At 54.5% G+C, this 21495-nt stretch overlaps 1 protein-coding gene across 2 annotated transcripts in view; it reads right to left on the bottom strand.

The window, feature by feature from the left end:
• Lmx1b (LIM homeobox transcription factor 1 beta) overlaps positions 1 to 21208 on the bottom strand; it is a 71421-nt gene extending 50213 nt beyond the window's left edge. Inside the window, exons 1-2 of one of the 2 annotated variants that reach the window (XM_042681158.1) lie at positions 20500 to 21208; positions 19437 to 19623 (exon numbers count right to left, since the gene is read on the bottom strand). In XM_042681158.1, the coding sequence (XP_042537092.1) occupies positions 19437 to 19623; positions 20500 to 20638 (326 nt within the window). In that variant the 5' untranslated portion in view covers positions 20639 to 21208. The remainder of the gene's footprint in view (positions 1 to 19436; positions 19624 to 20499) is intronic. The other variant, XM_042681157.1, reaches the window with a different exon arrangement.
• Between the last annotated feature and the right edge of the window lie 287 nt (positions 21209 to 21495).

Raw genomic sequence — 21495 nt, 5'->3', positions numbered from 1 at the left:
CTAGAGACCCTGTGTGATCTGACCCCTCTAGGCTCGTGCATGTGCCACCTCTGACCCAAATCTGCTCTCACATGAGACAGATGACCTTCCTCCAGGAAGAAGAGCAGCCCTGTCCCGGTTTGAGGGACAAAGCCTAGGCTTTGTCCACTGGAGAGCTGATCAGTCACCATCAGACATATGTTTCCCTTTTCCACTGGACAGTGGGCTCTTTGGGGACAGAGCTGTGCCTGTCCTAGAATATAGGACAAGGCACACAGTGACCTCTCAGCAAATATCAGAAAGGAGGGAGGAAGACGCTCTAAGGATGCCAGATAGCCAAACCTGCAGATGGGCCGGCAGGAAGGATGCCGTGATACTGAGGAACGATGACGCGGCCACTTCTGTCACTCACTGTCCCTAGCGCCCATTCCTGGACTGTAGGAGTGGGTTTCCTAGCTGGCTCCCCAAGAGGGGCCAAGAGGGGCCCTGGCTCAACCTGCACAAGCTCAGGCTCTGCACCTCTTTCCTCTGAGTGCTGTAGCTCAGGGCAGCAAAGAGGTGCAGCCCAAGGCACTACTCTGGGTGCCTTGCAGCTGGGAGACATGGGTGCAGCTGCTCAACCTCTCCGAACCAGTTTCCTCCACCATGAGGTTGAGAAACGTGAGCAATCACCACAATTATAACAACAATTTTTTTCTGGGTTTCCTGAAAATTCTGATGTGAGATTTTAGAATCCCTATTTTATTGGTGAAGAGAATGAAGTTAAAAGGAAAGAAGTGACGGAACCAAGGTCAGGACCACCGGAAATGCACATTCTTTCAGCCACCAAGGTCATTGGTGTGACTGTGCATGTCACTTGTCATGTGTGGCCATGTGTGACTGAGCGTGTCACTAATCACGTGTGGACAATCACAGGCACGGCTGGGCACGGACCCTCCTCGGTCTGAACCTGCCTTCCTGTGTTGCCTACTCTGCATGGCTGATGCCCCGCCCCCAGGTCCCACAGGGCACCCCCTTGCCTTTGTGAGGACCCCAGAAGTCTTGCTCATTGTTGCTCAGTGAGACAGGGCAGTGCAGGAGCAACAAGCTTGTGGACTGGGAGAGGAGGAAGGGGGGGGGGGAGAGGGGTAGGGAGTTCTGCACTCCAGTCTACCTATCTGTCAAATGGGATGCAAGCCATGCCCTGCCCGAGTGTTGTCCTTCCTAGCTGTCCTTGAACTTCTGAAGGATGAGCAACACTTGTAAGCATTTTACAGATCAGAAAACTGGGGCTCAGAATGGCCAAGAGGCTCCAGACAGAAGCCCACAGCATACCTCAATGGGGACAGTCCCTGAGTATCTAGTATGTGCTGGCAGGTATCATCCCTTGCTAGAGACAAGCACCCAGGCCTCCATCTATTCCTAGGCACTTGGGCCCTCATGCCGGGCACACACCTGTGAACTGGGATGTGATATTCAGAGACCAGCTGGCGCCACCCTTGATGGCTCTCCAGTCTTGGCTACACAAGGCTTCGTGAGGAGAGCAACATTCCCAATTCCCCCTCATCTGTCAAAGCCAGTGCCGCTTCTCAAGCTCCCCTGCCCGCTCCCTGTCCCCAGGCATGTCAGGCTGGGACACTTCTGCTCAGTGTGGGTCTTGGTAGCATCCTGATCTGTGTGAAGCAGATAGGTGGGCTGGGCTGTCTTTCTCCAGCCTCTCCTGCTTTCCTCCATCTCCAGCACCTACTGAGTGCCAGGTGCTTCCCTGGGCCCTTGCCAGGGGGAGCCACAGGGCCTCAAGGAATCTCAGGCTGACGGAGGCTGAAGTGTATGACTCTGGATAACTGAGCTTCCCCTTCTGAGCCTCAGTTTCCACATCTCTGGGATGGGGACAATGGCAGAGAGAAGCAGGCTGGCACACACATCCCTTCCAGAGGAGGGGAGAGATGGAGGGAGGATCTGCCGGAGAACTGAGGCAGCCTCTGCTCACTTCTGCTTCTGACAGGGTGCCAATTTTGCCCTGGGATATCAGGGACAGTTAGAGACCCATTCTCAGCCAGTCCCATATCTGATGTCATCCCAGTCACCGCTGCCTACTTTGCAAGCTAGGAAAAGGGCCAGTCCCCAGGAAGCTTCATAGGCCAAGAGCAGACAGAAGCCCCAGCTCATCGATTCTCTTGCAATGAAATGACCCATGGACACCCAGAAATTACCCGGTGCCAGCCTCTGCACCCTGGACAGTGCTCAGGGTGCCCTCCAGAGCGAGCTTGGAATGCAGATCCCTGAGAGTTCCAGTTCTTCTGCAGGCCTGGCACATGCCCCAGCCCGCAATGGGGTTAGGTGTGCAGATCCCATTTCATGGGGTCTCTTATACCAGGTCTGCTTTATAGAGGCAGAAGCACCTGGGCAGCCTTCTCAGAACGAACAAGGGTCTCATACATGGGTTCACCTTCTACAAAACAGAAGTTCAAGACTACCCATTCACAAATCAAGAACTTCCTGGGAAGAGCATTAAGCCAAGCACAGAAATGTGGGGGCCCTGAGTGACTGACTTCACAGACCACCCATCCTCTCACCAGACTTCCAGAGACCCAGCAAGTGGGTCACCCTTGCTGGGACAAGGTCCCCAAGGTCTTAGCCAGGCCCATATGTAGCCCATCCCAAGCCTTTGTGATCCTCCCTCAATCCTCAGAACTGCCACTAACAGTTGGCTCTGTCCCTTCTCCCGTTCACTTTACTGTCCTTGCCTCCAGAGTGGCAGCAGCCTCCTCTGCCAGCCTCTAGTCCTATGCACACGGCACCACCATCATCTCCATAAAGTGCCTCTCCAGTTCCCGTCATTCCCCTGTCCAATAACCTTCAATGGCTCCCTCCTGCCCACAGGATAAACACTAAGCCCTGTAGCAGGGCTACTGGCCCCTGCCCTGCTCGGCAGCTTCATGTCCCAGCAGCCCCTAGGCAGCCCTTCCCGCCAGACTCGCCAGCCCAGCCCGCCTTTCTCAGTCCAGAACCTTACCTGGAAGGCCCTCCTCAATCCTCCCATCTCACAAATGCCTGCCGGGGGAGCCTGCCTTAGATCCTTGCTGTCTTCCTAGGTTACTAACTAGATCCACCCAGGCCCATCCTCTAACCAAGGCAACCCATTTCATTCTCCCCACCACCCCAGAGGGGAGGTTATTTGCTGTCCTCATTTTACCAGTGGGGTAACAGAGATCCAGAGAGGCTGAGAAACCTGCCGAGGGTCACATAGTCACAAACAGTCCAATCCCTGATGCTAGCCCAGCCAGTCTAACTCCTAACCAATCCCCCTGTAAGTCTTCTGGTTAGCAAACACTTCTTTCCCTTCCCCTCCCTTCCCTTTCTCCCTCTCCTTTCAGCTTTTTGTTTGTCTTGGTTTTTTGAGGCACTAGGGTTTGAACTCTTGCCTTTAATCTTGCTAAGCAGGTGCTTTACCACTTGAGCCACACCCAGCCCTCCCCTGTATATCTTTTGGTACTAAGCACCTATCATGGTCCTATTCTTGCTGTAGCCCAATACACACACTGCTGGGTTCTAACACAAAGGGTTGTAGGAGCGGCCACAAGAAGATGATCAAGAGCCCCACTTCTAACAAAAACAAAAAACAAACAAACAACTGCACCCACTCTCTCCTTTACATGTGATTACCCTGAGGCAGGTGTTTGATTTTCAATAGATACTGAGGGAACTGAGGCCCCAAAAGGTAAATCATGGAGATCGCATAGCAGAACCTAGACTCAAATTCCAAAATCAGAAGCTCGAAAGCTCTGTTGAAGAACATGGCTAAGGAACTGGGAGTGGACATCTGAGGCAAGTACACATGAGGCCTTGAGTTCCATCCATGACACACAGAGCTCCCTGGTCCAGCTTAGCAAGCACCTGGCTGAGGAGTTAGGTAAACCTGAGGCTCCCAGTTGAGCTCTGGCAGTTAACTGGCAGAGATGACCCTGTCTCTTACCTTCTACCAGGATGCTCACCAGGCCCAACCCCAAGACAAGATGTTTCCTTTTAAAAATTATTATTAGCTGGGCACTGGTGGTTCACACCTACAATACTAGTTACTCAGGAGGCTGAGATCTAAGGATCACAGTTCAAAAAACCAGCCCAGGCAGGAAAGTCCGTGAAACTCTTATTTCCAATTAACCACTCAAAAAAATCAGAAGTGGATCTGTGGTTCAAAGAGGTAGAGCACTAGCCTTGAACAAAAGAGCTCAGGGACAGTGCCCAGGCCCAGAGTTCAAGCCCCACAACCAACAACAACACAACAAAAAATTATTATTAAGCAGGTGCTGGCGGTTCACACTTGTAAATCTAGCTATCCAAGAGACTGAGATTGGAGGACTGTGGTTTGAAGCCAGTTTGGGCAGAAAAGTTCACAAGACATATCTCGAATTAACTGGCAAAAAGGCAGAAGTAGAGCTGTGGCTTTGAGCTAAGAGTGTCCAGGACCTGAGTTTAGGGCCCAAACAAAAATTATTATTAGCCAGGTGCCCGTGGCTCACACCTATAATCCTAGCTACTCAGGAGGCTGAGATCTGGGGATCATGATTTGAAGCCAGCCAGGAAAGTCTCTGAGACTCTTATCTCCAATTAATCACCAAAGAGCCAGAAGTAGAGCTGGGGTTCAAGTGGCAGAGTGCTAGCCTTGTGCAAATAAGCTTGGGGAACAGCACCCAGGCCCAGCTCAAGCCCCAGAACTGACACGTGCATGCACAAAATATGATCATCATTGCTGATACTTGCATTTGATGCTGATGTGCGTGAAGCCAGGAGGGCGTGTCTGTAGGAGGGTGGCACCTCTGTGACCAGCCTGAACTCTTGCCACGTGGGACAGCTCCACCAGTGGGCTGCCAGCTTCAGGGGTCTGTCACTGCTTACTTATCAAGCTGACATCCCACAGGGGGCTGCTCCCTACCCGCCCATCCGGCTCCACGCCTGCCGACTGGAACCAGACCTGGAGGAGTGGGCCAGCAGGGGACACGTGGGAAGGGGCCAAGCCCTCACCACAGGCCCCTTTGCAGTTCAAAGTGCCACTCTCCGCGGCTGTCCCTTCAAAGGGCAGACAGCGCCTGCCCTGGGGTTGCTGTACCAGCAGTCAGTCCGGAGCCAGGAAGGCACTGCTGAGGTAAAGAAGGGCCTGGCCTAGGAGGCCGGCTATGCTCCTCTACTCCCTCTCTCCTTTAAATCTCTTGCCCTGAGGACCTCCATTATCCAGAGCAGGGAGGCTGGCTATACCTTGCTGTGCAACCCTGGGAAGCGTACCATCTTGTTCCTAAGGCATTTACAAAGCACCCCGAAGGTGCAGAGGGCTGGTGATGCATGAGACCAACACCGACAAATACGACAGTAACTCACCCCCTCAAAACATTCAGTCCTTCGCTAGCTGTGTGATCTGGGCAAGCCACTTAACTTCTCGGTGCTTTTGGTTCCTGCTCAGCAAAATGGGGCTAAGATAGGGAGACGCCCTGCCCTATTCACACCTATTCACATATAGCAGGTCTCTCTCTCTCTCTCTCTCTCTCTCTCTCTCTCTCTCTCTCACACACACACATACACACACACACACACACACCTCAGTGCCAAAATGTGCTCTGCTATTGCTTAGCATGGAAGTATGGAAGTTTAGGTTAAGTGAGACCTGGATGTCCCCAGCTCTGGTGGCTCCAGGCTGAGCAGTGATCAGGAGGCTAGGCTGTGCTTCCACAGATGTTGGCTCCATTCTCTGAGCCCCCCACTGACTGTGTGATTCTAGTATGTGGCTTCACCCGAGCCCAGTGGAAACCCAGACAATCAAGAGTACTTTCAGGAACACTCCTCAAACTCGGGGAGTCAAGGATTTTGTTTTCTAAGTCCTAGTTTTCTTTTTTTTCCCCTTTCTTTTTTTTTTTTTTTTTTTTTGGTCAGTCGTGGGGCTTGAACTCTAGGCGGTCTGGGCACTGTCCCTGAACTCTTCAGCTCAAGGCTAGCATGCAACCACTTGAGCCACAGCACCACTTCCGGCCTTTTCTTTCTGTTTATGTGGTGCTGAGGAATTGAACCCAGGGCCTCATGCATGTGAGGCGAGCGCTCTACCACTGAGCCACCTTCCCAGCCCCTAGGTCCTAGTTTTTGTGCCTAGCTTTCTCCCGTTTCCAGCAGACAGCAGCACTTTTACTTTGCCCTCTGAAGCAGTGTGACCTTGGAGGGAAAAGAAAACACTGCATCTCTCCCGTCAAGCTTCAACCTGGGCAAAAGGGGAAATGACATGCAGAAAGCCTGTTCCGGAGGCAGGGAGAAGAGCCTGTCTGTGAGACAGTTCCCACTAACCTATGGACACGAGGAACACCAGCCATTCATCAGGAACTGTTGATTCAATAAACAACATGAAGCAGTGTACCAGGCCGCTACCATCAAGAGACCAAAATTGGCTTCCAAAGGATCTCTAGAAGTTTCCTTATGCCACAATGCTTGAGCTCCGGTTCTAATTCTACCCAATAGCTGTGTGGCCTTGCCCAAGTTATTCAATTTCTCTGAATAGCACCTACCTCTTAGAGTCACAGAAGAAAGGAAAGAGATCAGCAGAGAGCAGTGGCTCAAGGATAGAAGCATGCAGCATGCCCTCAGGCTAGTGACTGCTGCTTTCAGAGCCTGCCCTGCCCTGTAGAGCTGTCCGGCTTCCGTAGCTCTCAGACTTGGAGAGTATTAGCTACTGAGTTGTACCCTAGGTACCCTGCAGATGGGACTGCGAAGGGCTTCCTCTCTGCTGTTTCCCTAGCAGCTGGAACATGTAGAAAAAGCACCCAGCCTGCTGGGCTTGTCAAAGCAGGGCTCCCTTTACGCGAACCAGGTTTAGATGGTAATTTTGCGGTCATAACAACTATTTTCTTTACATACTGCTATGAAAAGGCCCCCCCCCCCACTTTTTTTTAAACCTAATTGAAGACACTATCAAGCGTAAATACACTGGCATTTTTAATAAAAAACATGACGGAGGAAAATACTCAAAGCTCAATAATCAGAAGCAATTTGTGTTGGGAGCAGGGACCTGTCATAGACTGCTACCCCCACCCCCCTTCTTGGCTGTGTTCTGGTTTGGGGGCTGGCAACTTTAGACCTATGGCAAAAAAAAAAAAAGTAATAATCATGAACAACAGTGAGACTTGGAGGTAGCCTGAAAAATATCCTGGAAAAGAAAAACATATGCCAAAGAGTGTGGTGCAATAGTCATATTTCATGCCTGACTTTAGAGAATGTTAATAAGGATTAGAAGCATACTCCAATAGCACAACTATCAGTCAAGGCAGGGTAATTAATTTTGCTTCAGATCTCTGCTCAGGAAAAGGAAAATGGTAAGTGCTATTTCTCAGTCTCCGGGTTGTCCCATTGCACAGGGACAACCCAAAGAACTTACAGAGCTGCTGTTCCCAGACCAGCTGTACCCTGGTTGTTACTGGCGGCCCTTTCTCATCTATCATGTGGATTTGGAGCTCTTTTCCAAATTGTAATGATATCAAACTCCCCCCCCCCCCAATGGCTAATAAATATGATTAAGATAACACGTCCCAAACCACATGTCCTCAGCTTAGCCTCTAACATGTGGAGGACAGATGTGTCTTACGTGCATGGATGACCCAGCTGCTGCTCCCCTGAGGCAGGGACCTTGGGAGATGAATCTGGAGAGGTCCCTGAGGACCAGGGGCCCTTAGTGCCCTGGCCAGGCTGCAGCCTCCCAGTGATCCACTGTGGAGAGGAAGAACCAAGCCCAGGAAGTATGGGAGTCAGATAACACAGGACTAGAGGATACAGGACTGTGCTCACCTGAGTCTTGTCCCTCCATGCCCCAGTTCAGACAATGAAGTCCCCAAGTCTAAATGGCCCAGAAAAGTCTCAAGATCATTCCTTTTGTAGGCTACCTGTCAGCCTTTCTTAAAAGCTAGGGTCCTTAGACCTCAGCAGGAGAGAAGATGGAGAAAGCCAACGTTAATGGCAGAGCCCAGGAGACATGTCTAGAAGGAACTGTGAAGCTGCCATGTGGACACCTCGCTGGACAGCATATGAGTGGGGTTCTTGTCGCCGCTCAGTTGCCATCCAATGAGCCTGGACAAGGTCTGGCTGTACTTTAACTTGGTGCCCCCACTGCTACAGAGAACTTGAAGAGCCTTCAGATGAGACATTCTGAAGCAACCCAGAGACCTTGTGTGTGAGGCCCCTGTGGTGCCTTCTTTGATCTGAGGGTCCTTGGAAGGTCTAGAGACCTGGCCTGGAGGTCTGTGCTTGCTAAGGTTGAATGCCTAGCTCCCACTCTGAGCATAGAGAGGTAACTGGTTCAGAGGCCAGTCCTGTGAGGGTGGGGGTGGGGTGTGAGGAAGAGCCTATCCACCCAACTAAGCAGCCCCCTACCACATGCAAAGAAGGCCGTGGGCCAGGGTGTGTCTAGCTTTCCTGAGAGACTAGGAGGAGAGAACAGCAGGGTTCCTTCAGGTCAGGCTAGGCAGAAGGCGGCTAAGCAAGCCCGCAGGCCATTCCACCAGAGTCCAGTGAAGGAATGTCCCAGGAAGGAGGGGCTTCCCACACCCAGGCTAGGAAGGTGCTTGATGGGTGACACGGGAGAATGAGACCTACAGAGGGGAGAGGTGTGAGGGGACATGCAGACGAGCTGCACCAGGAGGAGCTCCAGCTCTGGACTGAGGCAAATATGGCCACTTGCAAGGGACTGGAGGACCTCTTGTTCTGTTCCCAGGTGACTCAGGCCCAGCCAAGAGCCCCAGGCACCCCCTGAGCTGGAGGAATCCGGACAGCCTGGTGGAAGAAGTGGTCTCTGTCTCTCCGCTGTCTCTCCGGAGGCCAATGACTGCTTGTCCTCTACCCCCTGAAAGCTCATGCTGTGCCTCCCCGCCCCCAAAGAGCAAGGCTGAGCCCCCTTCTCTTCCCCAGTGGAGGAACCAGGAACGATGGGTTAGATGCTGGGAGCCCAGGGTGCGGCCAGCCCCGCTGATATGAACCATCTGCGTTGTCTTAGGCTGCCCCTCTGCCCACTGTCCCTCTGAACTCGGCCGGTTCCCGCGGGCCGTTTGATGCTTGCAGGGTCACAGACCCCCGCACACAAATCACCGCCGTGGGGCTGGGGGTAGGGCGGAGGCGCTGAAACCTAATCCACAAAGTTTGCTCTGCCGCCAGCTCACTCCTTCCCTCCTCGCTCGATGCCCCCTCTTTCCAAACAAGATTTATTTTTCTTGCCAAAAAAACAAAGTTGGTATCAAGTGTTTCGAGGGAGAAAAAGTCTTTCCTCCATCAGCCAGAGGAAGGACTTGTGGTTGGCGAGACAGAGTGCTGTACATGGGGGCTCTGAGGATGGTCTGGAGCCGAGCTCTGGCGTTCCATGTCTATCGGTCTGTCTCATAGTTAATGGCCACAGATCCGGCCGTCTCTGGTCTTGCCTAGTCCCTCCGCTTCTCTGCAGACCGTACCCCGTCCTTCACAAGTGAATCGGACCCCCTCCTTTGGAGCTCTGGGTCCCAGTGTAGCCAGAGATGGAAGCATCACTTCCTGTCCTTCTGTCTCCCCATAAAACAGCCCTAGCATGTCGCTTTTACGAGGTGACACCCTGCTCTCAGCCCCATCCTCCCTGTGCCCTGGAGCCTGGGATCGGCTCTGCAGAGGAGACTGGGTGCAGTCAGGCATCCCTGGAGCCCCACCTAAGGACTTTCAGAGGAGGCCAAGGAGCCAGGTATTGGAGACAAATCACCCCAGAGTTCCCCTCCTGCTCCGCAGACAATGGGAGCCTTGCCTGAAACCCTAGGAGCAGCTCCCAAGGGCTGGGAGGCAGGTGTGGTATGAAGTGGATCTTTGGGAGTGCCTGGGTTTCACTTGGGTATTGGTTTTACTTTTGGTTTTTTTTCGGCGGCAGCAGACGCTTGGCCCCGGAAGCACGCGCCGCTGCTTCTCCATGGCTGGAGGCTCCCCACTGTGCCCAGAGGGAAAGGCTAGGGGCTCGAGCCCATGCTTCCACTGCCGGCAGCCAAGGCTGGAGTTCTACTTGTCCAAGCAGGCACCTGGGGCTTGGACAAATCAGTGACATGCAAGGTTGGCAAACTGGGCTGGCTCTGCCAGAAATGTCCTGGGAAGAGACATAGAAGGGTAGGAATAAGGGAAGCAGTGCCCAGTGAGGGTTTCCCTAAAGGTGGGAGTATGGGAGGAGTTAAAAAAAAAAAAAAAAAGGAATCTGGCCTCTGAAGAATTGGCTGAGCCCAGAAGTTGGGAACAGCCAACCCCATAGACCTGCGGGCTTGCAAGGGCTACGACATTAGTCCCGGTGATCCAACGAACTCCACCCCTGAGGACCCAGGACTGGAATCTCCATTTAGCCTCTCTCATCAATCAATCCTGCTTCGACCAGGGCGGTGGGTGGGTGTCCCCCAATGCCACCTTGCCTGGGGAAGAGGAGATTGTATTCTTCCTTCATTAATGAAGGAAAACAAAACAAAACAAAACAAAACTCTGTCCAAAGTGGAGCTATGCTTCCATTTCCCAGATACTGCCGGGCTCTGGCTCACCTCTGCTGGTATGGTTTGGAGGGCCAAAGGCTCAGACCCCTCCGAAAGGAAAGGACCCAGGGGGCTCATGGCTACTCCAAGCCCCCTCCCATTGCCCTCGGAAGGGGTGGAGGGGACACGGTTGTAAGGTGCTCCGCTTCTTTTCTCTGTTTGACATGAATAAGGGGATTAGGACGGCAAGTTTCCGTAGTTCACTCGGTGGGACAATGGGCCCTGCGGTTTGAGCCGTACAGCCCGTGATTAAACGACTGAGCCCTGTCACTCAGCACCATCCTAGGTACTTGTGTTCCTGACATAATCTTATTAGAAGATAAAACCAGCGAAATCCTTTTCATAATGAAAAGTTACATTTAATGGATGGATCCTGCCCCCTTCCCCCGTTGCTGTTGGATATGACTCGCCTGTAATTGGCATTTAAAGCACCAAGTCCTGGAGGAAAAAAAAAAAACACGGAGGTTTAGGGGTTTTGTAATCCCCCTAAACTGTCTTTGTTCGAAATCTCCACAGATACAAGTCTGTTAAGAGTAAATATTTGTGGATTGATACAACCACATTTCCCCCCCAGCAAACCAAATCTAATAGAAAGGGAGGGGGGAACCCGGCCCACTGCCCTGGGGCTGGGGTGCTGGAGGAGGGACAGGAAGGTTGCTCAGCCGGCAAAGCCAACTCAGCGTGGGCTTTGGGCAGCCTAGTGCTTTTAGGAACCCAGAGACTTTGCACATTTCTCAGAGGGAGGTGTGTGTGTGTGTGTGTGTGTGTGTGTGTGTACATCTTAAGCCGTGTGTGTGTGTGTGTGTGTGTGTGTGTGTACATCTTAAGCCGTGTGTGTGTGTGTGTGTGTGTGTGTGTGTGTGTGTGTGTGTGTACATCTTAAGCCGTTTTCCCTTCAGTTTTCTGTTTTCCCTTCAGTTTTCTGTTCCCTTCATAAACAAACCTCTCAAACTCACTACTTTTGCGCCTGCCTTCAGGGGTCGGCCGGAGGGCTTGGGGAAGGGGCGGGCTTTGCTCTACCCCAAAGGAAAACTGCAGCCTTCAGTGGCTCCCCGGGGGAACCGCGCCTTCTGGGCCACCACACTTCCCACTCTGCCGGGCACCTTGGCTGCAACCTGGGAGAGCCTCGGTTCTCCCAGGATCTCCCAAACTCGCGGGAACCCGAAGGCTGCCGCGGGGGCCCAGGCTCCCCGCTCCAGCTCAGCCCGTCTGGGGTCCGGGATCGGATTCCTTCATAAATCAGCGGCTGGGTGAAAGGGCTGCGCTTTGGAGAGGGCGGGCCGCCTGCGCGCATTAGAGCGCTCGGTTCCCAAATCCGGGCTAAACCCCTGGTGACACCGAAATTCATCAACCTCCGCGGCGCCGCGCTCGGCCCGGAACGTGGGAGCCCCGCGGCCCTGGAAGCCGAGTGCACCGGGGCTGTGCTCTCCGGGGAAGGGACAGCCACACGGAGCCGGGGCTGCTGAGAGGATCACCTGGAGGAGAGCGCGGGGCCGAGGCGCGGGAAGCCGCCGGCCGCTGCGCGCCGGCGCTGGCTGGTGAAGGAAGCTGGCTCGGGGGAAGGAGTTAACCTGACCTTCCCTCCTCTGGCTAAGGCTGGTCGTTCTGTGCTGGGCAACCGTGACACCCCTTACCCTATCTTGTAGGCTGGCCTCTAGGGAGAGCTACAACAGTCCAGACCTAACATCTAGTCAGGACCTGAGGACTTGGGGATCCCTTGGGGTTAGGAGGTGTTTAACCTCCTCCAGCTCAGTTTCCTCATGCACACACCAGAGCTAGAGCAATAGAGCTGGTAAACTTCACAGGCACTGAGGAAGCACGCACCCATTCCTTTCATTTCTAGACATGCTGCTGCCCCCCTGGGCTCTCCCAGCCCCACGCTGTCCTCTGCAAGTTCATCTACGCTGCTCTGGCTCAAGAGTCTGCTGGGGCAAATGGGACTTGTGTGCCATAGAGTCCTGCGTGCCTGCCCATCACAGCTGCCAGCACACGGAGGCGCAACCTCTGGCACCCAGACCTGCTCATTCCCCTCTCAAGGGCAAGATTCAGAACCCAGATCCCAGACTTGGCGAGGAGCAAAGGGTGAGCATGACCCCTCCACAGGCCTTTCTAGGCCGCAGCACCTTCTAGGCCTCCCATGCAAAGCAGACAATGCATTCCTGCCAGACAGAGCAGCTTCTAGCTCTTCCCGGCAGGAAAAAAGAAAATGCACATGGACTGAATGCCCATACAGGCCGGCACCTTTGGGTGTGTTCTACTTTATCCCCAAAGCAACGCTGTGAGGCTGGAATGATCACCTGTGGTAAAGAAGGCACCGAGTCTCAGGGAGACAGCTATCAGTTCTTCCCTAAAGGCCCTGGGTCTGTGTCACTGGGAGATTAAAAGGTTCTCCATCCCAAAGCTGTAATTGCCAACCATCTTATTCTACCTTTGAGAAATTGCCCCCCTACTTGAAAATCACCCCACAGCACCTCTGATCTCCCCAGGCTTAGGCAGCTCAGGCCTGGACTGAGGCCCATGGCCCACAGCTCCATTCTCATAACAATCTAGGCACATGAGAAAAGTCATTGAGTACCCTCCACAGGGGAAGCCAGTCACACCCAGATTGTTTCAATGCAATGCTGCTCCACCCCTCCCACCATCATCCTTGCTGAAGCATCCCCAAGATGCAAAATGCTGGGGGCTGTGGGGGGGAGAGGAGATGCCTGGCAGCTTCCCCCCTCTCCCCCGCACCCCATGTCCCAGCATGCTCCTCTATCCAGCCTCTTCCTTTAGGTATGGGCACCTCCATTGCTCTGGGAAGTCCTGAGAACCCTCCTTCCCCAACTAGTAAGCTCCCCCATGGCACTAGAGAAGCCTTCCACACTGGAAGGCCAGGAAGCAAAAATCTTTGTTTCTTCTGGACCAAGACTCCAACACTGGGGGTTTCTGTCAGCAGCACTTCTGCAAGTTCACCCAGTACCAGGCCAGCCAGGTGCTCAGCTATCCACCAGGGCACTCATTAGGCTTTCATGGAGTCAAAGCTTCCCCTACTATGCACTCACACAACCTTCTCCCCTCCTCCCCTCCTAGTCTGGGTTCCAGGGTCAGCAGGGCAGGCCCAAGGCTGCCAGTCAAAAGCTTGGAGATGGATGCAGTATTGCCCAGGGAATAACAAAGGAAGGGCTCCTGCAGAAATTTATTTGTACTGATCAGGCAATTTTTGCAAAAGGTAAAGGACATTGAGGAAGTGCTGTCAGCCAGGCCTGAAACCTAAGAAAGTTGCCATTCGGAGCACAGTGGCCCCTTATGCACAACCAGTCCACACCACAGCAGTAGTTAGAGCAAACACAGGCCCTTCACTGGCCATCACTTACACCTTACCCCCAAATTACACAAACTTGAAACATTTTTCTAGGAGAAGATGGATGCTTCAGGAGACTCGAGGTCAAGACTGGGCTGTTTAAAGTATATTATTAACAAATAAACATTTACTGCAAAAAAAGAGAGAGAAAGCGAGCGATAGAGAGAAAAACTCTATAGGCCACCGGGGAACCAAATCGTGTTGCTTTTGGCATCAAATGACAGGAGACATTTATGACATGAATGGAGAACACCAGCCAGTTGATGAAATGGCAAACGTCTGCCACTTTGCTTCCTCTGCCTTCCTGAATCAACTTTTTCAAATACGGTTTTCAGTCTCACTCCCTACCCCCCACTTTCTGGCTGCAGTGGCAATAAATATACATAATTTTGATTTTGCTCTTTGCTGCCATCAGCATAGAGTCTGGGGGTTGGAGAGAAATCGAGGAACTTCCGGTTGGGTCAGCCAGCGAGGCGAAGACCTAGAGTACCCCTCATCCCTGGCTGACTGACAGTTCCCACTCACTTCTGGACGGAAGGCTAACCCAGCCTCCGGCCTCCCGCTTGCAAGCCAAGGCCTGATTATGGTGTCCAACAAATTGTAAGTTATAACTCATGTCATTGGGAGTATCCTCTGTCCTTCAGCCAAAGTGATGCCCCCCCCAACTTTCTTCCATTTCTTTCTCTTTTAAAAACTCCACAGCCATTGGCCAGAGGAAGCTCCCTGAGGCAGCCAGGCAGGCTAGCCCTGCACGGTGGAAACCTCACAAGGCTACAGAGCCTGGGATGGAAATCTCTTCCCTAGCTTTTAAGCTTTGCTTCCATTCCAAGAACTGCACACAACCCTGAATCTCTCCCCTGCATGTCCCCTCTTCCAGATCAGCCTTGGAAATGTAGGCTGAGCTTTGAATTACAAAAACAATGAGCACAGACAGTTCTTCAAGTATAAAATTATATTATTGAGTTTGCTTTTCCAAGTGATATGCAGACCCTGGAGATGTCAAATGTTCCCCAGTGGAAACATCATTGCTGTGTGCCAACCTCTATGCCCCCTCCCCCCAAACAACGAAGTAACACATCAGACCCACCCTGCCCTGCCATCCAGTGCCTGTGTGCCTGTGCTCATCTTCACAGCCAGAAGTTCCTCCAGCAGAAGAGAATAATGGATCTGTTTGGAATGAAACATTGCCCCTTGCAATTCTCACAGCCACCCTGCAATGTGATCTCATTGTATCCAGTAGAGAACCCAGGCTCTGGGATGGACAGGCTGAGCACTGGGGCTGGAAGGTGAGCCGGCTGTGCCTTAGAGTTTAACACTCTTTACATGGGAGTAAGGTGGGACCCTCAGAGAATCCTCTCATTCCTGGCAATGCCCCTCACCCTTTCCGCACCAACAAGCTCATGCATGGCAAGCCTAGCAGACCAGCCACACCTTGGGCATGGAACCTGTCTTGGCCTATGTGTCTTTGGAGACAAAGTATTCTGCACAACAGCAATAGTAACAACATCAATGCTGCTAATGACATGGTAAGCAAGAATTGGGGCACCTTATCTGCTGTCTATAAAAACGCTTCTGTCCCAGTAGCAGCTCACCTACCCCTCCCTCCCCCATGCAGGTTGTACAGATCAAGCAGGTGCCAGGGTTTGAAGCTTAGCTTCAAGGCAAAAAGGAGTAAAGGGTTATCAATCACATACCACAGAGCAGACCCTTGCAGCCTGCTTCCTCCACTTGAGAAAAATCCAGCAAACAAATAAGACCACATCAGCCTGGAGCTTGGGGAATAGGAGGTGAACTAGGAGTTGCTGTGAATAATGCCTCAGTTGAGCAGATGACTGCAGCATCGGGAAGGCCTGCCTGCTACCTTCCTGCCCATAGCCCAAGGTGCTGGGGTTAAGTGGATAGGCGCCCTCTAAGGGGCCAAGGACTGGGGCTTGCAGCATGAGCCCTTAGTCCTGTGGGAAGAGCATGAGAGCCTTTATGTAAAACGAAGTCTTGGCTCCTGATCCGAAGCAGACTCCACCTGAGGCTGTGGGCTGGGTTCCCCACTGCGCAGGGAGTGCTGCTAGGAAGTAAGGCCTGCGGAGACCTTCCTAGGGCAGGGGAGCAGCAGCCAGGAAGGCTGGAGCCTGGTTTTGTGCCCCCCTTGCCACACCCACACCCACTGCTAAGACTCCAGAGGCAGGTGGGCAAGGTGAGCCTCCCAGGAAGGCCTTGCCGGTATAAACACTTCCAAGGAAAGGAATGTGCGGGAACAACCCAGTTGAGCCACTGGAGCCACCGGCCGGGTTGGAGAGATTTTTTTCTTAAGAACAAACAAACAAAACAGAGAAAAACCCAAAAACCAAAGACCAGCCCAGGCCTGAGAAGGCTTTTTCTGAAAGCCCATCAAAGTCTGGATGCCCCTTCTTCTGTGAACTGGAGCTACAGAGGAGGCTGGGCACCGTGTTAGGCCCTGCTTCCCGCCTGCCCGCCCAACGCACCACAAGCCTCTGCCCCCGTGTAAGCGCTCTGGGCTGGAACCCCAGGTCCGTCCCGTGAGCTCGCACAAAGGCCCCCAGCGCACACCAACGAGGCCCGGGTCACTAGACCTGGAGCTGTATTACAAGCGATTAGACTCCATTTTGTGACAGATTTTTGGACTCTCCCACCGACCCTCCCCCTTTCCGGAGCCTCCTCCAGGAATTCGCCACCTCCTCAGGATAAAAACCCTTTCCAGACAGCCAGCGACAGACGGCAAGAAACGAGAATTACATAATTCTACTCAGCCAAACTGCTAGGAAAAAAAAATTGCATGCGTTCGATGTTGTTATTATTATTTTAAAATAGGTTTTTTCTGTGGAGGATGTGAAAGGCGAGCCCCATGTTGAAGAGGCCGTGTTTCCTACTGATTCCTAACTGGGTTTTGTGTTGGAAAAGGAGCTGAGGCCATGGCTGCTTTTTTGTTTTTGTGTTGAGAACACACACACACACACACACACCCCATACACCTGGAGAAAAAGAGGAATTTGTTGAATTACAAGTGAAAATGTCCAAATGCCCTAGTCTGTCATCTCTTTGGCTCTACCAACAGGAACGAGTGAATTTTATCAAATGTTATTAAAAAGTACACAAACGTCAATTAATCACCCCCATGGTGCGTAAAATAACTTTGCACTTGGGGTTGCCGGGAATCTTTGAGAACAAAACGAAAGCAGAAAGATACTAAAAATGTCAACCTCTTGCTTTCTAAGGACAGACCCTGCAGCTCTCTGCAGCCCAGTAAGGATGCATTTTTAGGAAAGTTGAGGGGGGGGGTGTTAATTTCCCAATACGCTGACACAGACACCGCAGAATCAAGAAGGCACGTTTCTGCGCCACTTGCCTGGATTCTGGTCTGAAAAGCATTTGTGAACAGATGAAACAAATATGCATCTGCGATTCTCAAAGGAAAAAAAAAAGAAATGGTGAATAAAAAGTATTTTTATTGAGTAAAGAACACTGCTTCCCCAGCATAGCTGGCTGGGAATTTGTCCACAACATTGTCTTGCTAACGGCCAGGCCACTGGGGGCCCAGTCACCAGAGGCCCATCTAGTGCAGATACTTAATTGGCATTATTGGAAAAAAGAGGGGACTAAGGAAGAGAAGGAGGAAACTTTGAGGACACCCAGACTTCAGTAGCTCGGGACCCACTCCAGACTCCCAACTTGAGATTCAACAGACTGACAAATTCATTCCCAACACCAGGATCATTTTGCAGTGAAGACTATCTGAAAAGACTTCTCTTATTTTAAAAACAAATATACTTCAGACAAAGCAATTGCTAACGTTTAATTGTTTTTGTAAAACGAAGGAGTTTGCCATTCATCTCTAATTTGTGATCTTGTGGCTCCATGCCTGCCAGCAGGATGGGGTGGGGGTGGGGGGACATACTTGCTTTCTTTTAAAAAGAAGCCTTTTAATAATTGCAAGCACAAATACATACAGGTCATAGTAAAGTCTTTCCGATGGTTAAAACAAAAAATTAAACTACACAAATATTCCAGAGGCCTATTTCTAGTTTCTCAGGCCTCCTGACCCCACGTACTGAGTTGCTGAGGTCAGCAGTACTGCCAAGAGCACACCTCCCAGTCACACAGGCAAGCAAGGCTGGGCACATCCTATGGCATGGTGCTTCTTGGACCACCCAAAAACCCCAACCATATCATCCCCATTTTACTTGTCCTGCTTTAAGCCCAGCTGCCAGTGAACTGACCAGTGCCTTTTCCTTTTTGAAGAATGAAAGAGTTCCAGGGCACTAAGGCATGGCACAGACCAGACCAATAGTTGGTTGTGTACCTAAATCTGGGGAGCACAGAGAGAGAGAGGTCTCAGCTGTGCTCCAGAACCAGCAGAGTCAGTCCTTGGGCTGGTCCACAGAAACCCCCAGGCAGCAGAAAATGCAAGGTGCAGAAAACAGCTCTTGCCTGTCCCAGGGGACCAGCCAAGCATCTTTGGGGTAAAACCCAATGCCCTATCTAAGGCTCTGGCCACAGAGTCCTACTATTTTCAGGCCCCAGCAGAGCAGTCTGAAAAGCAGGTAGGCTGCACTCACCACTAAGAATCTGCCTTTGTAGTTCAGACTCCCTTCAAAGAATTGGGCAGACAGGGCCCTCTCTGAGCCTAAAGCAATGGAGCCAACTTACCCACCCGCAGTCACATCAAGAAGGTTTTCTGAGCATCTTTCAAAAGTTCTCCAAGCACCCACTTGTCTCAGCAATGCCACTCCAGAGGATCCCCACAAACCCCAGCAGGTCAAAAGAAAAAAATCCTTTCCCTAGTCTGTCCTGTCCCCAGCTTCTTGTCAGACAAATCTACAGCCACAGCTAAACACAGAAGTCTAGCTAGTGCTCAGCCCATAGCTCAAGCCCTTCAGCCCGGAGGGCTGGAGTATACCAGGGGAAGAATGAGCCACCCCTACCCAACACTGCAACAGAGTAGGCCGCTAACAGAGGGCTGACCTGGTCAATCTCCCACCTCAACTGAGCCGCCTCGGCTTACACTGCTTCTCCGGCCGAGAAAAAAATTGTACGTGCGAATTTCCCGCATGGAACGGTCTGGGGGAAGATGGACACCCATTTCTCCCAACCAGGGACTAAACATGCAGCAGGGAGCCTGGTCAGATGGGGCCCTTGCAGCCTAAGTAAGACATTTCAGTGCCCACCTCCCTGTTCCAGGAATCCCAAACCCCCAACATAGCTGCTTTGGGGCTAGGAAAGCACATCTCCAGGCTTGGCTCTCTAAAGCACTGCGTTTATTTGAAAACCAATTCTTGGTCCCCACTTGGGGCCTCAATGGGGCCAAAGCCCTTCCCCACACCCAGGCTATCCTATCTGCCAGTCGGCCCCAGAGCTTTTCTGTCTTGTACCCCAAGCCGGCTACCCCGCGCAGATTTCCAGGACCACAGATGGCACGTAGGGGGGCCACTCTCCAAAGCCGGCACGGGAGACGCGCAGCTCTTAGAACTCGGGGCGCCGCGGGGGGCTCCCCGCGGAGCGCAGAGCAGGCGGCGGGGAAGGAGCTGGCCGGGCTGCAGCGGCGGGCGCGGCGGCGGGGAAGGAGGACGAGAAGCGCTTACTGTTGGTAGTCTTGTTTGCAGTACAGTTTCCGATCCCGGAAGTAGCAGCTGGTGGTGAGGGCTTGCTGACACGCCGCGCACTGCAAACACTCCTCGTGCCAGGACGATTCGTTGACTCGCATCAGGAAGCGGTCGGAGATGGGCCGCTGGCAGCCCTCGCACACGGCGGGATGCGGGCAGTCCGAGCCTGCGGCGCACACAGGGAGAGCCCGGCGGTCAGCGCCGCCTGGCCCGGCCCAGCCACGGCGCCCCGATCTCGCGGGGTCCCCAAGCCCCCAAGCTGGGAGCCCCGGGGGCGCTCCCCCCATCCCCGCCGCCAGCGGTCCCCTGGCCTCCGCCGCAGAGGCCGGGCAGCCCCAACTGGTACTTCCCAGGCCATGGGTTCTGGCACCGACAGGCCGCACGGGCCTGAAGCCCCTTGGGCCCCGGTGCTCGCGCTCTCCGGTCCTCGGGAGATCCAGAGCTCGGGGTTCATACAAACGAGCAGGAGCCCCGCGCGCGCGGGGTCGCCGGCTGGGACCGAAAGAGGCGAGGGAGGCGAGGCTGGGGCGCTTCGCTGGCGGACACGCCCCACACGGGGCGCTGGGGATCTTCTCTCCCCATCTCCCCCAAGCCTGTGGTTTGGATGGCCCAGGGAACATTTTTGTTTTTTGTTTTTTCTTTTTCCTTCTAGAAGGTCCCCTTCTCCAGGTGGCCTGGCACTAATCCCTGCCTCGCCAAGGTGACTGACTACTTGGGGTCCCGCATCACTCCCGCCGCTCGTCCCGCTAGCCTCGCCCCGCCTGGACCACAACTCTAGGTCCCGGCCCGCTGAGGACGGAGAGGGTGGCGGCGGCTGCAGCCGTCCCGTGCTCTCCTCCCGGGCGAGGTCCCCGCACTCGGTCCACCCTCCCCAGCATGCCCTGGGCGTGCTTGCTGCCCCCCTCGGAGGGTCTCTCCAGGAGTCCTGTCCCGGTGCCCGGTGCCCACGTCCTGCCAACCCGTTTCCTTCATCCGCTGGCCGGGATGCCCCCCGTCTCCAACTCATGACCACTCGGGGCGTCCGTCCCGACCTCGCACTCACCCAGCAGCACCCCCAGAGTGGCGGGCCCGGGTCGCAGGGCGTGCTCCTCCATCTTGATGCCGTCCAACATCTTGGCGCACTCGGTCTGCCCGCGAGGGAAACACCTCTCCAGCGACTCGGGACCTGTTGCTATATCCATGGGACGCGGGGCGCGCCGCGGACCTCGCCGGCCGGACCGCTCGCCGCCGCCGCCCGCCCGCCCGTCCGCCCGCTCGCCGCTGCTGCCGCGGCCCTGGAGCCGGGGAGGCGCGGCCCCCGCGGGGCTCGGGCTGCGGCCGGGGCCGCCCGCTGCCCGCGGCGAGCTCCGCGGAGCGGCGGCGCGCTGGCCCCGGGCCCCGGCGTCGTGCGGGTGGGCCGGGGCGGCTGCAGCCCGCGCCGCGCTCTCCCGGGCCCTCGCGGCCACGCGCGCCGGCTCCTCTGTCACCTGCTCGTCAGCCCCGGAGCCCGGCGGCGGCGGTGGCGACGGCGGCGGCAGCAGCGGCGGCGGCGGCGGCAGACGGAGCCGCGGGGAGGAGGCGGCGGCCGCGGCGGCGGCGGCGGCGGCGGCGGCGGGCGGGGGAGGGGGCGGGGGTGCAGGGGCGGCCCCGCGGGCTGGGGGGGCGCGGGCGGCTCAGCGGGGTCCCGGGCGGGGCGCAGCGGGCCGCGGGGCTCCGGGCGCGCTCCCCGCGCTACTCCAGTGCCATGGTGCGCCCGAGGAGCCGCTCGGTTTAGAGCTGGGGCTGGCGGCGGAGGGATACTCCGGCCGGGAGCCGCCTCACCCCTCCTCAAACTTCCTGACATTTGAACTCATTGGTGCGCCTCGTATCCCTGCGCCGGGATGAGCCGGCGGCTCCACGTCAAATAGTGCCGGGGCCGTCCCCCCTCCCCCCAGCGGGCTCCCCGCGCCCCCGGCCGGCGCCCCGAGCAGCGTCTGGCCCCGAGTGCCGGCTGGGGGAGCCCCGGGGAACCCCGGCCCGCCCGGTCGGCCCGCTGGCCCCTCTCCGAAGTTTAGGTCTC

This window comes from Dipodomys spectabilis, unplaced genomic scaffold (assembly GCF_019054845.1).
Source record: "Dipodomys spectabilis isolate Male_0828 unplaced genomic scaffold, ASM1905484v1 ptg000067l, whole genome shotgun sequence".
Taxonomy (NCBI): Eukaryota; Metazoa; Chordata; class Mammalia; order Rodentia; family Heteromyidae; genus Dipodomys; species Dipodomys spectabilis.
This window is presented reverse-complemented; position numbering and strand designations above follow the sequence as displayed.